Source organism: Neofelis nebulosa, chromosome 3 (assembly GCF_028018385.1).
Source record: "Neofelis nebulosa isolate mNeoNeb1 chromosome 3, mNeoNeb1.pri, whole genome shotgun sequence".
Taxonomy (NCBI): Eukaryota; Metazoa; Chordata; class Mammalia; order Carnivora; family Felidae; genus Neofelis; species Neofelis nebulosa.
Window position 1 is genome coordinate 150,286,068 of NC_080784.1, and position 22,514 is coordinate 150,308,581.

A 22,514-nucleotide genomic window follows, 5' to 3' on the forward strand; every position below is an offset into this window, starting at 1 on the left:
TTGTCAAGAAAACATAGAGAACTTATTTTTTGAGCTACTATTTTATAATTACTGAAGAGTTATTTGAGACCCTAAAACCAAATTATGATCAAGACGGTGAAGTTGATATCTTTGCACACAGTCATTGGTTCTATTAACTGAGATAATTTTTTTGAAAAACAGTATGGAAATATGCAAAAGATGAAAATGTTTGTATCTTTAACCTAAATAATCTGTCTTCAGAATGATCTTTAGTAAATTAACCAATAGGAAAAAATTTAAATCATTTTAATGTTACTTATAGGTAAGAAAACTTGGATACTGATAATCATGAAGACTTTATAGAAATTTAAAAAATGCTTGTTATAATAAGTGAAAAGTTTAACTACCATACTGTATGTAAATTATTCAAATAACACAAGTGAAAAGTTTAAATAGCACACTGTATAAATTATTCAAATGAACAAGAGAGGAAATGTAAATGAAGGATAAAATAAGTGTGATATGACGGTTTAATATGTATGTGTATTTTCTGTTATTAAAATTTTACAATGTTTTGTTGGTTTTATAATTTAAACACATAAAAGAAATCAAGAAATTGCCATTAAAATAATCTTCTGGCTCTGATTTTGACCTTACCTACTTACATAGACTTTACATACTTGCATAGACTTTGGACAAAAATTTTTAACATTAATTTAGAACTTAAAAATATGACAAGCAGAAATATGAGTTATTCATATTAATATTGCCATTAGTATTATTTTTATTATTCATGAGTAACTTTTAGAAATTTGACATTTCTGCTAAATCTTTTATTTTCTTTTGATATGATCATTATTTCTAGATTCTCCTATTGATAGCAAATGCAAAAAAACCAAATCCACCAAATCCAAACCTCTCCAATTGAAGTTCTTTGAGGTCTATTATAAAGTTATCTTTTCTTGGGGAATCTGGGTAGCTCAGTTGGTTGGGTGTCTGACTCTTAATCTCAGCTCAGGTCATGATCTCAAGGTTTGTGAGTTCCAGCCCCTCCTTGGGCTCTGGGCTGACAGTACAGAGCCTGCTTGAAATTCTGTCTCTTCTTCTCTGTCTGCCTCTCTCCTGCTCTCTCTCTCTCTCTCTCTCTCTCTAGATAAATAAATAAACTTAAAAAAAGTTATGTTTTCTTCATAACTTTACATTTATATATCATACTTCAGTAATGAATCATATATATATTTTTTGTCACTATCCATTTAACTAATTCTTCTCCCAAAGAAGAAAAGTAGCTATGTAGAGGAATCAGTGACTAATTGTTTATGCTTACAAAATCTCATGTTCAAATGTGACCACTTTTCTAATCTTTAAGTTACTGCTTTAAAGACAAGATAGCCGTTGGAGTGCCTGGGTGACTCAGTTGGTTAAACATCCGACTGCGACTCAGGTCATGATCTCATGGTTCCTGAGTCTGAACACCAGCTGGGACTCTGTGCTGAGAGCTCAGAGCCTGGAGACTGTTTCAGATTCTGTGTCTCCCTCTCTCCCTGCCCTTCCCCCACTTGCTCTCTATCTTTCTGTCTCTCTCAAAAATAAATAAACATTAAAAAAAAAAAAAAGAAAGAAACCATGATAGCCACAACCCAATTGATGGAGAATTACTACTATCTTTAGCAATGATTTTATTAAGTAGGACATCTTTTGATTATAAGGGAAAGATCACTGGATCAATAGTCATTGGAATTGAGCTTCATTTGTCAAACCCTGGTCACATTGTTTAACCTATCTGAGGCCCAGTTTCTGCTTTTAAAATGGAGTCATTAATTTATGATGAAATTGTCACAACTCAATAAACCCAAGAATAAGAATTGAAAACCAAATTAATAAGTGTATCTCCATATGTGAAACAGTCACAATCTCAAGTAAAATATAAGGAACATTTGGATATTTACCTGCCTTTCCCTTTGTAATAAGAGATAAATAGAATGGAAACATTCAATTGATAAAAATTAAAAAAGGCAGGCCCATTGATTTCTTGAAAAATTAGTAAAATATAATATATATACATATATATGTACATACATATATAATTGTGTGTGTGTGTGTATATATATAAATATATATATATACACACACACACACACACACACACACACATATATGTTCATGCCACTGAAAACAGTTTTGTTATTGTAGGTACAAAATTATAATATGGATTCATGTCTAAAAAAGGAATCATTTTAAAACTGGGATTCCAGAGGACAAGCTATTTTTATTATTTTTTACTGAAATTGTTAACATTTTATTAATGTATAAGTGACTAGAACCTATAGATTGATGATTTATTAAAGCAACTCAATTTATTTTCTATTTATCACATTTTCTTTCATTTAAAAAAAATTTTTTTTATCATGTTCATTATTTTGAGAGAGAGAGAGAGAGAGACAGAGTGCGAAAGGGGGTGGGGGCAGAGAGAGAGGAGACACAGAATCCAAAGCAGGCTCCAAGCTCTGAGCGTCAGTGTAGAGCCCTACACGGGGTTTGAACCCACAAGCCGTGAGATCGTGACCTGAACTGAAGTCAGACACTCATCTGACTGAGCTACCCAGGCTCCCCTATCATATTTTCTTTCAAATGCATTGTCTATTAGAATTATATGGAAAACAGTTTGAGATATGGAAAATGATGATTATAATAATTAGAAACAAGATATAATCAAAATCTAAGGAAAACTGATTTAAGTCTTCGAAATTTTAAAAATGATACCATAACAAGGGATCCTCTTTCTGCCTGTCCAGCAATGTCAGCCTTACCTCAGGTTTTGAAGTCTGGAAGCTTGGAGAAAGAGTACAAGTAATTCATGCCTTATAAAGGATTTTTCCCCCTCTCTATTATCCTTTCTATTTTGTTCCTATCAAACTTATTATTATTATTATTATTTTAGCATTTGCTTCGGGGCTAATCCAAATTTTTCCTGAAGCAAAAAATGGAGTGTTATAATCTTCAAAAGCTGACATTTCTCCTTTTCCTTTTTTTTGGAAACATCACGGCTGATTAACTGTGCATCAGAAAAATTGAAGGCTTATTCTTCATAATTTAAATATAATGCTCTGAGGCAATTTCTTTCCTTTATTTCAGATAGTGTTTTCTCAAATAACTTGACATTTTAGTAACAAAGCAGTAATTATTGAAACTTGAATATAAACCCTAGGTCTGTGAACACTTTCATAATTAAGACTGCTGTTTATATTTGCCTTACTATTGTGTGATAATGTTGTGGACTCTGATCTGGCAGAAAGTATTTGAAGATGGTCGCTTCTTTTGTGTTCATCTTTAGCTTTGTAGGATAAAGTACTTCATTCCTGAAAGTTAATTTTTAGAGATTCTAACATGAGCTCAACTTTAAACATTAGTAACTATAGGGTAGCTGCAAACACGGCATTCTTTTCTTAACTTTTCTGGACATAAAAATGAGAAAAAGGTAGTTAGTGAACCATTTTGACACCACTTAACATGCTGACATTAAGATTAATAATTCCTTAATTAAATTGTCAAGTAAGATATGTTGTGTGCCACAGTAATTATCTTGCTCAGAAGAAATGTACCAGTTAGTAAATAATACAAAATGTGAGCATTATAGTAAGTTGACATTTGCTTTCATGTAAGTTTTACTTACTTGAAAATGTCATACATCATGACAAAGATAGGTAAACATCATGTACTTACACATGAATGGTCTACTGGTGGGCAATGGGATTTGTAATAGTTTTCTTTCAACTTAGAAGTTAACAATTGTATGTCTTCTGGGCATTAATTTACCCAGTGATGAATTGAAGGTCAAGTGAGAACCTCCAGACTTTTTCTCCTAACAGTGAATTTGAGGGCACTGGACACACTGTCTCCTTGGTTATTGGTTTTTCAGTGTGTTTACATGATAGATCTATATTATTATAGATAGATAGATAGATAGATAGATAGATAGATAGATAGATAGATACAGATATAGATATAGATATATTTTAAGGATAGCTTATTACAATGAAGGCAACCTAAAATCCAAATCAAGATGCAGACCTAGATCTGTGTGCTTTTACATAGAATATACTTTTGCATATGAAGAAACTGTGACTTGAGAAAATAGCTAGGTCATAGTTTTAACAGCCAGTATTTTAACCCAAATTTGTTGATCTTTACAGCTTTTACTTTTCCCTGCAGCAAGATATTTTTACGTATGTTTGACTTCTGTTAGGAAAATTTTTGATTAATTATGATACTGAATAAGCTATGGACAGAGAATTATCTTAGGCATTTTTGTGTCTTTATCAACTGATAGATTTTCTGGCAAAAATTTAGGTGATAAATAGTGTTTTTGACCAAGTTAATAGATATCATGAACTTCCTTTCCTTTTCTGATTTTGTTGTAAATTATATCTAATCCAAAATTCTGTAGAATGAGAGGGGCGCCTGGGCGGCTCAGTCATTAAGCATCAGACTCTTGGTTTCTGCTCAGGTCATGATCTCATGGTTTGTGAGTTCAAGTCCCACGTTGGATTCTATGCAGACAGTGCAGAGCCTGCTTAGGATTCTCTCTCCCTCTCTCTGTTCCTCTTCCTCTCCCCCTCCCTTGCTGTCTCTCTGTCTCTGTCTCTGTCTCTCTCAAATGAATATGACTAACAAAAAATGAAAATAAAAACAGTTCTGTAGAGTGAGAGAAAATGTGAGGATTTCAACTTATAGGATGCTTGTTCTCATTAAAGAGAGGCAGCCAACTTGGTTAAGAACAACTACCAATTGGAGCTCATACTCGAGCTTTCATCTTTCTACCTAAAATTTTCATGTTGAAGTGTCTGTGTAGTTAAGGCTGTGCTCATTTTATTAACCATTCTGGTTGATGGTACAAATGGAATACATTCATCGTGATAATTGATACTGATAATTATTCTTACTGATTCCTACTCTAATTTCTCCTCTCTCTACTTCTTGCTTCCTCTACATACCCAATCCAACTTTTACATTTCCACTAACATAATCTTTCTAAAACACAATTAACATATTAGCCCCTCAAAACTTTTGATGTTTTCCATTTTCTACAATAGCATCTCTCAACCCATGTTATATAGAGCATTATCTCCTAAGTCTATTTAAAGTTTTTAACTTTTTTATTTTGAGAGAGACAGAGAGTGTGAGCAGGGGAGGGGCAGAGAGAAGGAGAGAGAGAGAATCCCCAGCAGGCTTCATACTGTGTGTGGGGAGCCTGATGCGGGGCTTGAACTCATGAACTGAACCATGAGATCATGACCTGAGCTGAAATCAAGAGTCAGATGCTTAACCGACTGAGCCACCCAGGCGCCCCAGTTCCTAGGGATATTTACTGGAGCTCCTTGAAAATACAACTCAATGAACACTTCATATACATATTCTCATTTAAAGACTCCAGGATATTCACCCCAACATTTTAGCAATGCATTTTACCTTAGAAGTCTTTTTAGCTCCTGAAAAAATAAAAATAAAAAGCCATTAATTCCTGTGAACCTAGCTCAGGAATGAGTTGTTATGTGAAATTTTAAGTCTAAGTTGCTAACACATGGTGTGATGGCTAATTTTATGTTAATTTGCCTAGGTTATGGTGACTGTTTGTCGAATACTAGTCTAGATGTTTCTGTGAAGGTATTTTATGGACGTGACTAACGTTTATGATCCGTTGACTTTAACTAAAGCTGATTACCGTCCCTAATGTGGATGAGCCTCATTTTATCAGTCAAAGGCATTAAGAACAAAGACTGAAGTTTCCTAAAAAAGAAGGAATTCTGCCTAGAGACTGAAACAGGGAATCTGTGTCAGAGGTTCCAGCCTGCAGTATTGCTCTGTGGATTTTGGACCCAAGATTGTAACATCAACTCAACCTGAATTTCTAGCCTGCCAGCTAGTGTTGTGGGTTTCAAACTGCACAGTCTCCACAATTACATGAGCCAATTTTTAAAAATTTTCTACATACATCCATACATCTATCCATCCATCTATCCATCAATCATTGGTTCTGTTTCTCTGGAGAATCTGACCAATACACATAGTCTGACACAGTTCGATTATTTTTGCTTTTGTGAGGCTATAATATCAGGTACAACCTGGTTTATCTGTTACCATTCTTTCTCAGATTCTCTGTGCTCTAAACTTACTTGAGTATTATTGAGCCCACCAAGTACAGTTGAAACTTGAACAATGTGCGGGTTAGGGGTCCCAGCATCCTACATAGTCGAAAATCCATGTATAACTTTTGACTCCCCCCAAACTTAACTGCTAATAACCTACTGGTGAAGTCTTACTGATAATATAATCAGTCTATTGACACATATTTTGTATGTTACATGTATGATATACTGTATTCTTACAATAAAGTAAGCTAGACCAAATAAAATGTTATTAAGGAAATCATAAGGAAGAGAAAATACATTTATAATGCTGTACTGTATTTACCAAAAAAAACCCAAAACAAAAACAAAAACAAAAATAAACAAACCACTAACAACAAAAAACCCCCATGTAAATTGACCTGTGGAACTCAAACCTGTGTTATTCAAGGGTCAACTCTACTTTTATGCTTCTGGATTTTTGCCCTTGCCCTTCCTCCCCTCAGCTTGAACCCAGTAATCCCCTTCTTGTCCTGGTAAACTCATTATTTATTTCTGAGTATCCAGCTTATGCCATCTTTCCTCCAAGAGCATTCATAGCCTCATAAATGAAATCACTATTCACTCTTTCATTTAATTCATTCATTTAGTAGATGTTTATTGAGCATCTACTGTGTCCAAAGCTGTCAGAAGTGAACAGTGGACAAGAGGGGTATGATCTTTTTTCTTAGAATGGGGTGATCAGTGCTATTTATTCAGGACACTCTATGACTGTTGTTGTGGAGCCATTATTAATACTGTCTTCTTTCAGTCTCACAAGTAGTTTGGTTTTGATGATCAATTATGTGGTCTTCTTCATTATCAAACATACAGTTTAGTAAGGGAGACAAACTTTAAGCAGGTGTTGTGAGTTGAATTATGTCTTTCTCTTACCTCCAAATATGTTGGAGTCCTAACTCCCAGAACCTGATAACATGACCTTATTAAATTTGGGGTCTTTGAAGATGTAACAAAGTTAAGAGGAGGTCATGCTGGATTAAGGGTCTTAATCCGATGACTGCTATCTTTATAAGTGGAGAGAAATTTGAACATGGAGACACACAAGAGAATATCATCTGATGAGGGAGGCAGAGATTGTAATGATGTGTTCATAAGCCAGAATGTCAAGGACAGCTAGCAACCACCAGAAGCTAGAAGAAGCAAGAAAAGATCTTCCCCTTGAAATTTCAGAGAGCAGAAGCCCTGCTCACACCTTGACTTCAGACTTCTAATCTTCAGAACCGTGAAGAGAATACATTTCTATTGTTTTAAGTCATCTAGTTTGTGGTAATTTATTTACAGCTTTCCTAGCAAATCAATACAACAGGTAACTTGAAAAATTATGGGTGTTATGGGGCGCCTGGGTGGCGCAGTCGGTTAAGCGTCCGACTTCAGCCAGGTCACGATCTCGCGGTCCGTGAGTTCGAGCCCTGCGTCAGGCTCTGGGCTGATGGCTCGGAGCCTGGAGCCTGTTTCCGATTCTGTGTCTCCCTCTCTCTCTGCCCCTCCCCCGTTCATGCTCTGTCTCTCTCTGTCCCAAAAATAAATAAAAAACGTTGAAAAAAAATTAAAAAAAAAAAAAGAAAAATTATGGGTGTTACATAAAGCAAGATATTTTGTGCTATGAGACAGTATGATGGGAAAATACAGAGGCCTATCTGGTTGGAGGAAATGATATTTTGGGAATTTTAACAAGTGTCAGGAAGAGTATAGCATGTTTAGTGATACCAACACAAAACATAGCTTGATGCTCTAAAGAAACCAACAGATCTATATAGGTAAGATTTAAGAGTATAAGTTCACAGTAGGATGTCGTGAGGCCGCATAGATTAGCAATGTCCTGGTTGTGGAGAATCTGACAAATAACAAAATGATTTTGGACTTTATTCTGAAGTTGGTGGAAAGTCACTAGAGCATGAAGCTGGAAGTGGCATGATACATTTGTGATATAAAATGATATTCTTGCTTGATAAAACTTGGAATAAAGAAGAGGCAATGGGAATGGAGGCAAGTGGATTCCTGAAGACCCCAGAGGTGAAAACTTTGTTTTTGTTGTTGCACGTGGGAAAAGTGAGAGGGGTGTGAAGGAGGAGTGCCAGTTTCCGGCTTGGACAACTGTGCAGATGGTATCTTTTGTTTGAGATAGAAAATATTAGAAGAGAAAAATGAAGGAAGGGGAATGCCAGTTTCAATTTAGACTTCTGTTATCTTTGAAGTGTATGTGAAAAATGCAAAAGAACATACCAGTGGTATTGTGGAAATAGACTGCAGACTCAAAGTTTAGTTCATGTATCATTTATTTGCTTCTAATCTGCAACAGGTGGAAGAATTGGGTAATGCACATATATTTAACACATACTGGTCCAGTTCCCCAGTCTTCTTGGTACCTCGAAGTTACAAATGTTCTTTAATGTATCCTTATGTAGAACATCTCTTTAGGAGAACTTTATGGTCAGGGTCATTTCATTTTGAAACTGGTTCTCTCTCTCTCTCTCTCTCTCTCTCTCTCTCTCTCTCTCTCTCTCTCATTCCCTTTCTCTCTCCCTGTTTGTCTCTCATATTGGATCAGGAATTCCTTAATACATGAAAAATAGGTTTATGGCAGAGGGTAGGAGGAGCTGTGGGTAAGGGTTACAGTGAGGCTTGTGAATATATGAGGGTTTGAACAGGGGTTACGTTAGGACAGAGAGGAACTTTGGACAGAGGTATCTTGTGTCAAAGCAAACTATGAATAGGATATCTTGTGACTTAGGAGAATCTTTTATCAAATACAATAAAGTATAAGCGATATTATTGAAGAATATATATGGTGAGTGGGATACACAGGTTATTACATCTAGAGGTGGTTAGAGAAGCTAGTACTTGAGGTGAGTCATGAAAGATGATTAAATGTTTACCATGTGAAACTGCAGAGAATTCTGGGGACAGAGAGTATGAAGAATAAAGACACAGGAACTTGAAACTGTTTGTATTCTTAGTAGGATACTTCAGTTTTAACCTACAGAAAACTTCAACCCCAACTCATTTAACTAGAATGTAAAATGTATTGTCTCAGGTAGATAAGCAGACCAGGCTTATTATATGAAGGTTTGACATGTGATGTGACTACAACTCAGTTCTTTATATTTTTTGGCTCTTATTTCTTCAGCGTTGGCTTTATTTTCAGCAGCATGCCTCCTTGTGATCCCTAGATGGCTCCAGAAGCTCCTTGAACTACATGTTTCCAGACTGACATTTCTTTCAGAAGTTTATTTTCCACAAATGTGTTCTCTTTGCTCTGATTGATTTACGTGCTTATTCTTGAATGACCATGGTAAGGTGTATGGGACACTGAGCAATTAGGTCTTTGATGGAATTGGGGGGGGGGGGTCTATCTCACTGAAACATGTGGAAGTAAAAGAGTTGTATTACAAATAAAATTTTATAGCAGGCAGGGGTTAGAAGCTAGGTCAAAAACAGTAATTGTCACTCACATTAAGGAAACTTTAATTCCTCACATTTCTTCATTTATAAACATTTATTGAGTACATACTAGGTACTCTTCAGCTCAGTAGTCATGATTCCCAGCTGTCAGGGAGTATACATTTAGTATTTTGTATAGATAGAGTGTAGTGTGTGAAAGGAGGGCAGGAGAAGTAAAGGTGCGACGAGGAAAAAGGTGGGTGGAGGGAAATCATGTAGAGAGGCTTGTGTGCCTTGCTGAAGAGTTTGGACTTTATCATAAAGACAGTAAGTAAAGACAGCAAGTAAAGGGCTTTAGAAGAAAGATGAGGACTTCAGGGCATGATTAATTGGTGGGAAAGAAGACAAGAGGTGGATTGCCAGTTACAGGATTGAAGGCAGGCTTAAAGAAGGGAGTGGCAGTGGAAATAGAGAAAGAAGTAGGGTTATAAGCTGAGTGATTCATTCTTCAACAATTCACACAAAGCTGTGTGACCTTGGGCTTTAGAATTCTACAGGTGTGGAGAGCTAAGCTTTGCCACTTACTGGCTTGGTTACCCTGGTTCAGTGGCTTTTCTGTTTTTACTTTGGTCATCAGTAAAATAAGACCATCTGAAATGGCCACCCACTGTATGCCCCAAACTCCTTTCTAGAATCATCACTATTTAGTACATTTGAGAATAAAGACTGTTTCACACTTATTCCTTAATTCCCTATCTTAGCTGTGGTCCTTAGGCTCACCAATTCCTTTATTCAAGAATAGCATTCAAGACCTTGTTTCTTTGAGATGTTTAATGAAATTTCAGGGTAAGGAGAAACTTTACTATGAAGGTGCACAATTTAAAATTGATTATTAAGTACCCATTTTTTGAAAAGTCTGATGTCCTCTGACCACCAATAATCTCACTAGCCACTGTATTTTTTTTTTTTTAAATTATAAAGGTTTGCTTGACACACAACACTGGACACTCTTATTTCTGAACTCTAGCCAGTTGCCAACATGCTCTGTTCTTCCTGTCTTTGTCCAGTCCTATCTGTAAATTCCCATTATCTTGTCTTCTAGCACACATTATCTTTTTAATTGCTTAGCTGTTCTAGTCCAGCTTATGCCTCACTCTCTCTCAGTCAAAGGTAACACCAAACTATTTTTTCCTTCCTTCCTTCCTTCCTTCCTTCCTTCCTTCCTTCCTTCCTTCCTTCCTTCCTTCCTTCCTTCCTTCCTTCCCTTCTTCCTTTCTCTTTTTAGTGAAAGAGAGAGCGAGCGAGCATGTGTGAGTGGGGGAGAGGGGCAGAGGGAGAGAAAGAATCCTAAGCAGGCTCCATGCTCAGTGCAGAGTCTGATGTGGGGCTTGATGTCATGTCAGGTCCACGACCTGAGCTGGAATCAAGAGTCAGACACTCAACTGACTGAGCCATCCAGGTACACCCTATTTTTTAAACAAAGCCCCTGAAAGAAACTATGGTTGCAGTTTATAAAATAATTATGCTTTCAGCTTGCTGCCTATCTCAATTCTAAAGTTGATTTGAGGAAAAAAATGATTAAAACCTTAAATAGCTTTCAACAAGCACAAGAAACAAGCACAAGAAACATTTGGTTCTTGCCTACTTTCTCAGTTTCAACTTGAAGTCTTTCTCAACTGACACATGTTCCAATCACGTGATCTGTTCATTTCCTTGAGAAACTTGGGCCATTTCTAGCCTCAGGGCTTCGGGCGTGTTGTGTCCTCAACTCTTCATATTTGTCAGTCTTTGTTTAAATCTCACTTTCTCAGAGACAACTTCCCTGGATCTAAACTTATGTGAAGTCTGCAGCCATAATCTCTTATTATTTTTGTTTGTAATACCTAACACAGTCTGTAGTTGGCATTGCTTCATATATGATTGAGACTATTTGTTTAATATTTCTCTTTTCCAGTGGATTAATTTCCATGATGGTGGAGGCTTTGTCATTTGGTTCCCTATAGCATCCACAAGAGGCTTTTGAGGTATTTGGACCATAGCAGGTACAGAATAAATTTTTTATAAATGAAAAATGATGTTGACACTCATTCATCCCCCTGGTGTACACTTTATATTCTGGATTTCATGCATTTGTAAATGCACAAAAGCAGAGAATGAAATAATGCATTTAAACTTCATTTAGAAGTTTAGTGTGAATTTCCCTTTTCCCCTATGTGATTAAATCTTTTATAGACCATTTAAAAAATCCATACTATTGCTTTATATGGGTATACAGAAATGTAACCAGTTCCATGTCACCAGAATTTTAGATTATACTTTTAGTGTTTCTCTTTTATAAACATATAGAATCAAATGAATGCTGTTGCCAACATCCTTTTTTTGTAAAACTGTGAGAGCCAGGAGAGCATAGTGATTAAGAGAGCATGAGCTATGAAGGACTGCCTGGTTTGAAGCCTTTACTACATAGTAACTATGAGGCTTGGGCATGTTATATAGATTTGCTGACTCAGTTTCTTTATCGGTAAAATGGGTATAATATTGTTCTTTCTTATAGGATTGTCATGAAAAGCCAGTGTTATTCTAAATGTGAGCCCAACAAAACCTGTAATAACTGTCAGCTATTTTAAAGAAAATTTTAAGAAAGTTCTTAGTTGCGAAATAGGCCAAAAAGTTTAAATATTTTTAATACATGTTGCGTGTACTTTTAAACTGCCTCCCAGAAAGGGTGGAGAAATTTGCACTAGCCAACAATGAATATTTAAAATTATCATTGTCAATTGTCAAATGGATATATATATATACATATATATATATATATATATATATATATATATATTACAAAATGTATGTAATAGTTTCACTTTCTTTAAATACTATAATCATTGAGTTTTTCTTATGTTTACTGGCAATTTGTATTTCATGAATTATTTATCTCTACTGCTCATTTAAAATGCTTTCTTTTTAGGAGTTCTTCATAGAATAAGGATAGTAATCTTTTCACTGCCATGTATAATGCAATTATTTTTCCACAGTTATCATTTGCTTTTTGATTTTGTGTTGATTTTCTTTTGTACAGAATTTTAGCTATTTATGGTATCAAATCTATGAATCTTCTTTTTTCCATTTCTTATATGCTTAAATTTTTTGACTCCATTTGAATAAATATACATGTTTCCTTCTACACTTTTTTATGGTTTTATATTTAAGCTTCTTGTCCATGTAGAATTTATTTTAGATTGTGGTCTTAACACTGTCGCTTAATTTTTCTCAAATAGTCAACTGTCAAGGAAGGCTTAATTACTTATCATATTTCATGGTTTTGAAGTTCACTTTACCATGTAATAAATTTTTTAGTTAAAATGTGTTTCTGAGTTTTAACATGCTACTGTAATTATGCTAGTCTGTATGTCCATCTAATGGTGTAAATCCCTCCTCCTCCCCCACCCCGAGTGTACCACTTACTATATACCTACTGTTTTGACTTTGTTTTTCCTTTTTAAAAATATAATAAAATTATGAGCCTCTGTGTAATAATTCTGTCCTTGGTATCTGGAGCTAAGCTGTTCTTTTTTTTTTTTAATTTTTAAAAAGATGTTTATTTTTGAGAGAGAGAGAGAGACAGAGTGCGAGCGGGGAGGGGCAGAGAGAAAGAGAGGGAGACACAGAATCCGAAGCAGGCTCTAGGCTCTGAGCTGTCAGCATAGAGCCCCACGAAGGGCTCAGACTCACAAACTGCATGATTATGACCTGAGCCAAAGTTGGACACTTAACTGACTGAATCACTGAGATACCCCTAAGTTGTTCTTTAAACAAACAATGGACTTTAATTTTACAGCTGACCCTGGAATAGCACATGTTTGAACTGTGCAGGACCACTTATCTACGGATTTTTTATGGTATAGTATTGTAAGTGTATTTTCTCTTCCATGTGTTTTTTTTTAAATAACATTTTCTTTTCTCTTGCCATACTTTATTGTATGAATGCAGCATATAACAGATACACAAAATATGCGCTAATTGATTATTTATATTATTGATAAGGATTCCAGTCAACAGTAGACTATTAGTAGCTTAGCTCTGGGGGACTCAAAAGTTACAGGTGGATTTCTGACTGGGAGAGGAATTTACCTCTCTTGTCCCCGTGTCGTTCAAAGGTCAACTGTGCTTATATGTTTCTCGTAATTTCAGAATTCTGTACTGGAATATCAAACACATCTACACACAGTAAATCAGTTGCTGTCAAAAGATTTATTGAAGGAAAATCAGCAAGATGAAAACAGACCCATTTTAAAAGTCTGTGACAGAAAAAAAATGAAGATACATGTCCTTCAACTGCTAACCAAAAGCACAAGAAGAGTATGATATCAGTGGTTAAGACCTGAAAAAATTGACAAAAATTCAGGAAAGAAATTTTACAGAAAGAAAATTAAATTAATTCATACATTTATACAAAATATTGCTTCTGACAAATTTACATGTTTATGAAATAATCATTTTTTCTTAGTTTGCGTCCAACACAAGCCAGGGACCCTATAAGATTTCTTACATTTCTTAAAGGTGGGTGCTAAACAATTACTGAATAGTCTTAATTATTGCAAATATAGTTTTTAATAGAAGAGAATCATTGGTTGCATGAAAAAAATCTGTTTAGAATTAGCATTTCAAAACTTTTAATACTACAACAATTTTTTTGAGATAAGTTAATTCAGTTCTCTTCAACTCACACTAAAATGTGCTATTCAGGGTTAACTAAAGTGACATACATCATTAAATGTAGTAGGAAGTGAGCTTTCTTTATTGCTCTCTCTTCATATCCCTGAAGGCTGAGATTAAAGACTTTTATATTAAGGTAAATAGATAACTAAATTAAACCTTTTGATACAAGGGGAACTCTTGTATTTGAGTTTTTAAGTTTCCATAAATATATTCTACTGCATGACCTCTATTGCTAAACGTCTGCATTTTTCTGAGTCTAAATACTTGCCTTAAATTCTCATATTCTTTAACTTAATAAGATTTTTGCTGAACAAACTTCTTAGATGTTAAAACTAGCTTTCCAGGCTATTACTCAAGTCTATGTGGCATATGTTTTGTTGCTTTCAAATCAGGAACTCATCTGGTTCTTCCTTCAGTAGCTTAAAGACACCCATTTCAGTAGTAAAAGCATCGTCCTCGTGACTTAGGGCATCTAGATCAGAGGTAGTTCTTGAAAGTGGCTCACTGTCCTTAGTTACAGATTCCATTGTATTATTTTCAGACAGATCTTTTGTAGTAATAGATGAATCTTCCGTGAGGTTCACATCTACTGATGTAGGGACTACAAAGTCATATCTAGATTCAACAGCAGTAAGCAAAATGGGATGGTTCTCTGCTTCATTTGTAATATCTTTCTCCATCCAAACATTGACTTCATCCATAGACTCTTCATCAGTTATCAGAACATCTTCTGGGTTATCTTTGCACCTTTCAACAGTGGTAGTGAGCTCAAACACAGTGATGAACTTTTCCTCATCAGAATCTGTTAGTTTAGGCACAGCATTGGGGTCATCCTCTGGAATGTTGAGGTCAATTTCAGTCATTTTCTCTTCTGTAAGGGCAGCTATATCTGGAATAGTGGTGAAGTCTTTTTCAGTAGCAGAAGAGATTTCAGCCTCAGGAATAGATGAGGTAGTGATCTGGACAGCCTCATCAGCAGTGACATTGGATTTAACTGGGGAACTGTAATTGTTAACATCGGTTTCATCCTTCTTAGCTGGAAGGGCAGGGGTGTCCACAATGCTGGCGGTGCCATCCTTCAGTGTGCCAGAGACTTCAGAAGTTATAGAGACATATTCATTCCCTGGGCCAGTGGCATCCAAGAGAATATCTTCTTTTGCTATGTTAGTGGAAAAATCTATTAAAGAAACAGTAGCACTTGGTGATGAGATATTACCAATTTTCACTGGAATGAAGTTTTCAGTAATAGAGTCATTAGCCATGGAGTTTGTTGTGCCTATCAGACTAGTAATTTCTTTCTCCAGATGGGTTGATGACCTAATAAGATGAGACTCAGCATCATCTTCTGATTTTAGTTTTTCCTTCAGAGATGTAGACTTGTTGCCTGTTGTTGAAAAATCACTTTCTAGTGTATTGTCATTTACTGAAGTAATGTGGTCTCCTTCTGAGGTCATAGTTGTTTCTGATTTAGGAATAGTGTTGTCATCCCCAAATAAAATGGTTGCTTCAGTTGTTGTTTTGCTGCTTTTTGTTGGAGGATGAGAGCAAATTTTTGGCAAACCATCTTCAGCCATGGGACAAAATGGCACCATGCACACTCACAGGTCTTTCTCTGGGCCCAGTGGTTTCCCTAGGCAGGAGAGTGATGTTCATGATAGTGATTGAGGCATTGGTCATCATGGTGATTGTTGCATCAACCATAGAGCCAATGGCACGGGCTCTCCTTGGAGGTTGTTTCTGTGCTCCGATTGGGCAACTGGTTTCAAGAGTATGGATATTAGATTAAAAGGCAGTAGAATCCTCTCTGATTATGAAATCAACATTCACAGCTGGATTTGTCTTCTTTTTGTTTATAAGGGATGTGCCTTCCAATATGGAGCTAGTGTCACTTGAAACAGACATGGCAGAGTCTGCCAGGTACTTTGTGGGTTGAGTGTTAGTGGGGAGAACTCTGGAAGCCATGAGATTATCAGCATTAGTTTCAAGTGGCCTGTCTTTCAAGTAAGTTAAAAGTATGTTTTTGAGGTGAAGTGTCTTCTCTTGAGATTTATGGTTATTTAAATGTCTAAAAACATTGATGGCAGTTTTGGCAATGAATGTAGCATGCAGAAGGTAATTAGGTAGCAAGGATTTCAATTAGTTTTCCTCTTTCTGAAGAGGAATGGTTTCTGAAGAGTGAATTCTCACTTTTTCAGTAAAGATAATAAGTAAGTAATATTTAGGGTTCTTGTAATTTTCTTCTTCATTACAATTCTTACTTTTTTTGTGAATTAACATGCTTAACAAGGACGATATCAGGTCTTGTAGATTTAATTTCTTCAGGAAATTTTTCTGTAGAGTGTGTTACTTCAACCTAATGCCAGGGAGTTGGCATTATATGTCAGAATTCACCCAGAAACAAAATCAAAGTGTGGAATAACTGTATTAGCCTTAAGAATTTTATCCTCAAATTTCAGAGGGAATGTTTCCTATAATGATGTTAGTTAATTCAACCATCGTCATTTTGTTATCATTCTTTTTTTTTTTTTTTTTTTTTTACATTTATTTAATTTTGACAGAGACAGAGCACAAGTCGGGGAGGGGTAGAGTGAGAAGGAGGCACAGAATCCAAAGCAGGCTCCAGGCTCTGTCAGCACAGAGCCTGACGCGGGGCTCGAACTCCCAACTGCGAGATCATGACCTGAGGTGAAGTCGGACGCCCAACCGACTGAGCCACCCAGGTGCCCCTGTTATCATTCTTAATATTTAGCTATTTAGATGAAAGGAGATTATAGTCTGGTGTTAATATTTTCCCAGTGTTATTAGAAGAAAGAGAATTTTCAGACTCAGATACAACTAAATATGAAAAAGGGCAACAGTATCAGTCAGAGCAGTGGTTTCCATCTCAAGAGCAAATGCTTTCTCTTCATTAGATTTGGACTCAACCTCCAAGTTTACAGTGTCTTTTCTTAGTTGATTGGCCTGGTATAGACATATACATGACCACTCTCTGTAGAACTATGATAGGTTTTAAGATGGGAATTTTTCATTTTAAAGACACAGGTAGCTTCTCCAGCGATGTTTTCGCTTCAAGGAGATGTCACTATGAAGGGTCTCAGTGTCTCTATTGACATAAGAAATGCTGTCAGCATCAGGGACAAGGAGGAAAGTCTTTTAAGTTAATGACAGGCATGGCTCTTTATTTCTAAGTCATTTTCAGTGGCAGGAAAGGAAATGAGAAGGTAAACCTATTCTCTGGGTTGATTAACTGGGTTGATTTAACCTCTACTCCACCCCCTCCCCCTTATCTAGTGTTTATGAGGTTTAATTCAGAATAAGCATGGTATAAACAGAAGATTGGTGTCTTTTTGGCAGGAATTCTTTTATTCTGTGTACAAAAAGTGGGAAAAAGGAAGTGTTAACTGTATAATTGCTAGAAGTCAGGTTGGAGTACTTACTATTTCTTATATTGAATAGAGTTAGAATAAGGAGCAAAATATTCATTTTTATAGGCATTTAGTTCCTGGTTAGAAATGTCAGGTGAAATGATACCATCTTTGTAGACACTAATTTGTCGAATAGTCTTTAATTTCAGGGATTACTCTTGTGCTCACATCAACTCTGCTTCTACTAATATAACTGTGAGGTGGGATCACATTGATTATAGCATACAAAGGCTTTTCTTGGCTATAGAGAATATTAATACCATTATCTTGTTTGTTGTTTTTTTTAACCATTGACCTCTTTACATGGACACTTTACATGGAAAGTGGGTGTCATCTATCAAAGAGAAAGAAGCATATGGTGAAAATCCTGGTGGGACTGCTGGAATTTTAGCAATTTTGAGGGTGGAACTGGAATCATCTGCTCCGGGGAACATAGGACACTCTTATTGGACCAACAGGTCATTACCACCAAAGATACTAGCTGACTTAAGGATAGAGGATCAGATTCTATAGGTGAGGTTCACTTAATCGGAATAGTACTTTCCTCTATTGTTGTAGTGTCTATTACACTAATGGAAACAGTTTGTCTTTTCTCAGAAGAGCATCAAGTTTATATTTAAGTAGCAATTTCTTCAGGTCCAGGATGAAAAAAAACCCTTTTGTTAAGTGAAAAAAAAAAAAAAAAAAAAGGAAGTTGTTAGCAAAAGAGGGTGAGTTTGCAATAAGGCCTCAGGAATGTTATCTGACAGTTTAGGATTTTCAGCGATACTTGACTAGAAAGAATCCTCAGATATAGACTTTGAAAATGCTGATGTCATACTGATGCCCACCATTAAGACTGTCTTTGTATGGAGAGTATCTTCAGATCTATCAGATGAAATGTAATGTGCAATTTTAAAAGAATTAACTGAGACAAGTGGTGTCTCCTATGGACATTAGAATTCCTACTTTATTATTATTATTATTAATTATTATTTTAATTTTAATTAATTTATTAATTTTAATATAATTTATTGTCAAGTTGGCTAACATATAGTGTGTAAAATGTGCTCTTGGTTTTTGGGGTAGATTCCCATGGTTTATCACTTACATAAAACACCCAGTGCTCATCCCAACAAGTGCCCTCCTCAATGCCCATCACCCACTTTCCCTCTCCCCCACGCCCCCATCCACTGTCAGTTTGTTCTCTGTATTTAAGAGTCCCTTATGGTTTGCCTCCCACCCTCTCTGTTTGTAACTATTTTTTTCCCCTTTCCTTTCCTCATGGTCTTCTGTTAAGTTTCTCAAGATCCACATATGAGTGAAAACATATGAAATCTGTCTTTCTCTGCCTGACTTATTTCACTCAGCATAATACTCTCCAGTTCCATCCATGTTGCTACAAATGGCCAGATTTCATTCTTTCTCATTGCCAAGTAATATTCCATTGTATATATAAGCCACATCTTCTTTATCCATTCATCAGTTGATGGATATTTAGTCTCTTTCCATAATTTGGCTATTGTTGAAAGTGCTGCTATAAACATTGGGGTACATGAGCCCCTATGCATCAGTACTCCTGTATCCTTTGGATAAATTCCTGATAGTGCTATTGCTGGGTTGTAGGGTAATTCTATTTTTGATTTTTTGAGGAACCTCCACACTGTTTTCCAGAGTGGCTACACCAGTTTGCATTCCCACCAAGAGTGCAAGAGGGTTCCCGTTTCTCCACATCCTCACCAGCATCTGTTGTTTTCTGATTTGTTCATTTTAGCTACTCTGACTGGTGTGAGGTGGTATCTCATTGTGGTTTTGATTTGTATTTTCCTGATGATGAGTGATGTTGAGCATCTTTTCATGTGTCTGTTGGCCATCTGGATGTCTTCTTTAGAGAAGTGTCTATTCATGTCTTCTGCCCATTTCTTCACTGGGTTATTTGTTTTTGGGGTGTGGAATTTGGTAAGTTCTTTATAGATTTTAGATACTAACCTTTTATCCGATATGTCATTTGCAAATATCTTTTCTCATTCTGTCGGTTGCCTTTTAGTTTTGTTGGTTGTTTCTTTTGCAGTGCAGATGCTTTTTATCTTGATGAGGTCCCAATAGTTCATTTTTGCTTTTGTTTCCCTTGCCTCCAGAGAAGTGTCTATTCATGTCTTCTGCCCATTTCTTCACTGGGTTATTTGTTTTTGGGGTGTGGAATTTGGTAAGTTCTTTATAGATTTTAGATACTAACCTTTTATCCGATATGTCATTTGCAAATATCTTTTCTCATTCTGTCGGTTGCCTTTTAGTTTTGTTGGTTGTTTCTTTTGCAGTGCAGATGCTTTTTATCTTGATGAGGTCCCAATAGTTCATTTTTGCTTTTGTTTCCCTTGCCTCCAGAGACGTGTTGATTAAGAAATTGCTGCGGCCAAGATCAAAGAGGTTGTTGCCTGCTTGCTCCTCTAGGGTTTTGATGGTTTCCTGTCTCACATTTAGGTCTTTCATCCATTTTGAATTTATTTTTGTGTATGGTATAAGAAAGTGGTCTAGTTTCATTATTCTGCATGTTGCTGTCCAGTTCTCCCAGCACCATTTGCTAAAGAGTCCGTCTTTTTTCCATTGGATACTCTTTCCTGCTTTGCCAAAGATTAGTTGGCCATACATTTGTGGGTCCAATTCTGGGTCCTCTATTCTATTCCATTGCTCTATGTGTCTGTTTTTGTGCCAATACCATACTGTCTTGATGATTACACCTCTGTAGTAGAGGCTAAAGTCTGGGATTGTGATGCCTCCCACTTTGGTCTTATTCTTCAAAATTACTTTGGCTATTCGGGGCCTTTTGTGGTTCCATATGAATTTTAGGATTGCTTGTTCTAGCTTCAAGAAGAACGCTGGTGCAATTTTGATTGGGATCGCATTGAATGTGTACATTAGAATTCCTACTTTAAAAAGAGTCTGTGTATCTTCAGATTTTGTAAATTTATTGGAGAAAATAGAGTTATTGATCTTAGTTGAGGTGATTATCATCATTGTTGGAATGTAGCTGCTGAGGAAGTTTCAGGTTCAATATTTTCATTCATGAGAGAATTCTCAGCTTCAGAAACAGGGAGGTGAGAGGAACAGTTATATCTTGAGATTTGGTTATAGCAACATCCACATTTTTGGCCTCTTCCCCTCCAGTGATTGGAATGCTGGGTGCATGAGTAAAGAAATTGTAATTGAAGGATGTGTTGGCCTGTGGTGTCACTATTTTTGTTGTTGTTGTTGTTGTTGTTTCCAAGGAAGATGGTGTAGATAGCAGGGTTAGATATGACCCTCATTTCTGCTTTGTTGTTTGTAGGCTTCTCAGGGATACCCTTTGGAGTAATTGTTCCTGTGACTGAAGAATATCAGCACTAAAGAAAGTGTTTCCTTCAACTTCTTTGTTAGCTTGTGGTACAATAGAAATTGAAACCTAAATAATATATATTTTTTATCTTGACAATGGATTAATGTGTATCATTTGTGCTTTCTGAAGTTTGAAGTTCAGTATGTTTTGCTCTGAAATTGGCTAATTTAATTCCAACTGAGAATTTCCTTCTACCATGGAAACGATCTCTGTGTAAGATAAAGATTTTTCATCAGTAGGAATAGTGGTAATTACTTCTGTTAGCAAGTTTGAGTTCCCAGTAATGAACTCAAGGACCTGACCCTGAGGACCAGATCCATCTGGGAGGGAATCCTTTGGCATGTGACAGCTTGAGTAAGCTGCTACAGGGACACGGTCAGAATCCTCATTCACTGATTTATTATCAGCAATGACATTTTTATTCACAAGGTAAGGCTTTAGGTCAGCATCTTTTAGAGAGTTTGTTTCCACCTGAATAACTGGATCATTTCCTATTCTATTTACATCTGTAAGGTGATTCAGTTCAGCTGTGTCTTTCACTGCAGAAGCTTTAGTTATTTTCCTTGTGTAATAGAAATTTGGTTTACTATATTCATTAGGAAAAAGAGAAGAAAACTTGGTGGTTGTTTTCTTGGGTTCTGCATTTTGATCACGAAATTCATCAGTACCAAAAATTTTGCTCTTGGTGACAACAGTAGCAGATGTGCTAGGTTTGACATTAGCCATGTTGTCTGAAGAACCTGTGGAATCAGCTTGGAGGACAGTATAGACCAAGGGGACTATTTGACTTTTAGTATTTTTTCCTTTTGAGACAATGCCTTTATTGAAGTAAGGTGAGTCTATAGACACAGGCTCTGATATTAACACTGTTGGGTAGTAGAGGTTTGTGCCTTTTATAAGTTTGGGAGATGCAGTTTCTTTAGTAGGGACTTTAGAAGTTAGGATGAGAATTTCAGGTAGTCCCATATATGCAAGTTTTAGAGACCTGACACTCCCCGATGATGGAAGGCTATAATGGTCAATGTTATTTTTGTTCTTAGTAGAAGTAGCAGGAGCATTTTGTATGTTGGCAGACATCTTTTTCAAAGGATAAAAGAAAGTAAGAGCCGTCTTGATTGCATCTTCTTTGTTTTCTTTCACATTGGAGATGCCATCAGTGGAAGGCTGAGCTGAAGGAAAATTACTAAACGTTGAATCATATACTGTAGCTATACCTGTTTGATCTTCAGTAAAGTCAGATATACTGGATGTGGTAGTGTCTCCTCTCTGGGGTGTAAATGTTTTATAAATGATAGGTGCTATGTTTCTCCTGAGAAAATTAGCACTGTTTTTAAAAGCATGATTAGTAGTATCCATTGTGAATGTCTTGCTATCAGCTACGAGTTTTATGTCTGGAGAAAGGGAATGCTCAATTATTTTATGTTCTAAATCAAAGCCTTCAGAGGGAATTATGGTGCCATCATCATCATTTATGGTACCTTTTCCCACAGGTGT

General features: G+C 36.2%; 1 protein-coding gene and 1 long non-coding RNA gene across 7 annotated transcripts in view; one reads left to right on the forward strand and one right to left on the reverse strand.

Annotated features, from left to right (window-relative positions):
• LOC131507499 (uncharacterized) overlaps positions 1 to 22,514 on the forward strand; it is a 132,145-nt gene that overhangs the window by 31,816 nt on the left and 77,815 nt on the right. For 4 of the 6 annotated variants that reach the window (XR_009259528.1, XR_009259529.1, XR_009259526.1 and 1 more), the window contains exons 3-4: positions 11,482 to 11,569; positions 13,363 to 13,433. The exons of 1 other annotated variant lie outside the window; for it this stretch is intronic. This is a non-coding gene — a long non-coding RNA (uncharacterized LOC131507499). The remainder of the gene's footprint in view (positions 1 to 11,481; positions 11,570 to 13,362; positions 13,434 to 22,514) is intronic. One more of the 6 variants, XR_009259527.1, reaches the window with a different exon arrangement.
• On the reverse strand, positions 13,757 to 15,879 carry CABS1 (calcium binding protein, spermatid associated 1). Its single transcript, XM_058722351.1, has one exon. The coding sequence runs from the start codon at positions 15,833 to 15,835 to the stop codon at positions 14,627 to 14,629; it is 1,209 nt and encodes a 402-aa protein (XP_058578334.1). The 5' UTR covers positions 15,836 to 15,879; the 3' UTR covers positions 13,757 to 14,626.

What these genes read in the sequence shown, in the direction of transcription:
- CABS1 (XM_058722351.1), bottom strand. Translation starts at nt 15,835, where the DNA reads ATGGTGCCATTTTGTCCCATGGCTGAAGATGGTTTGCCAAAAATTTGC.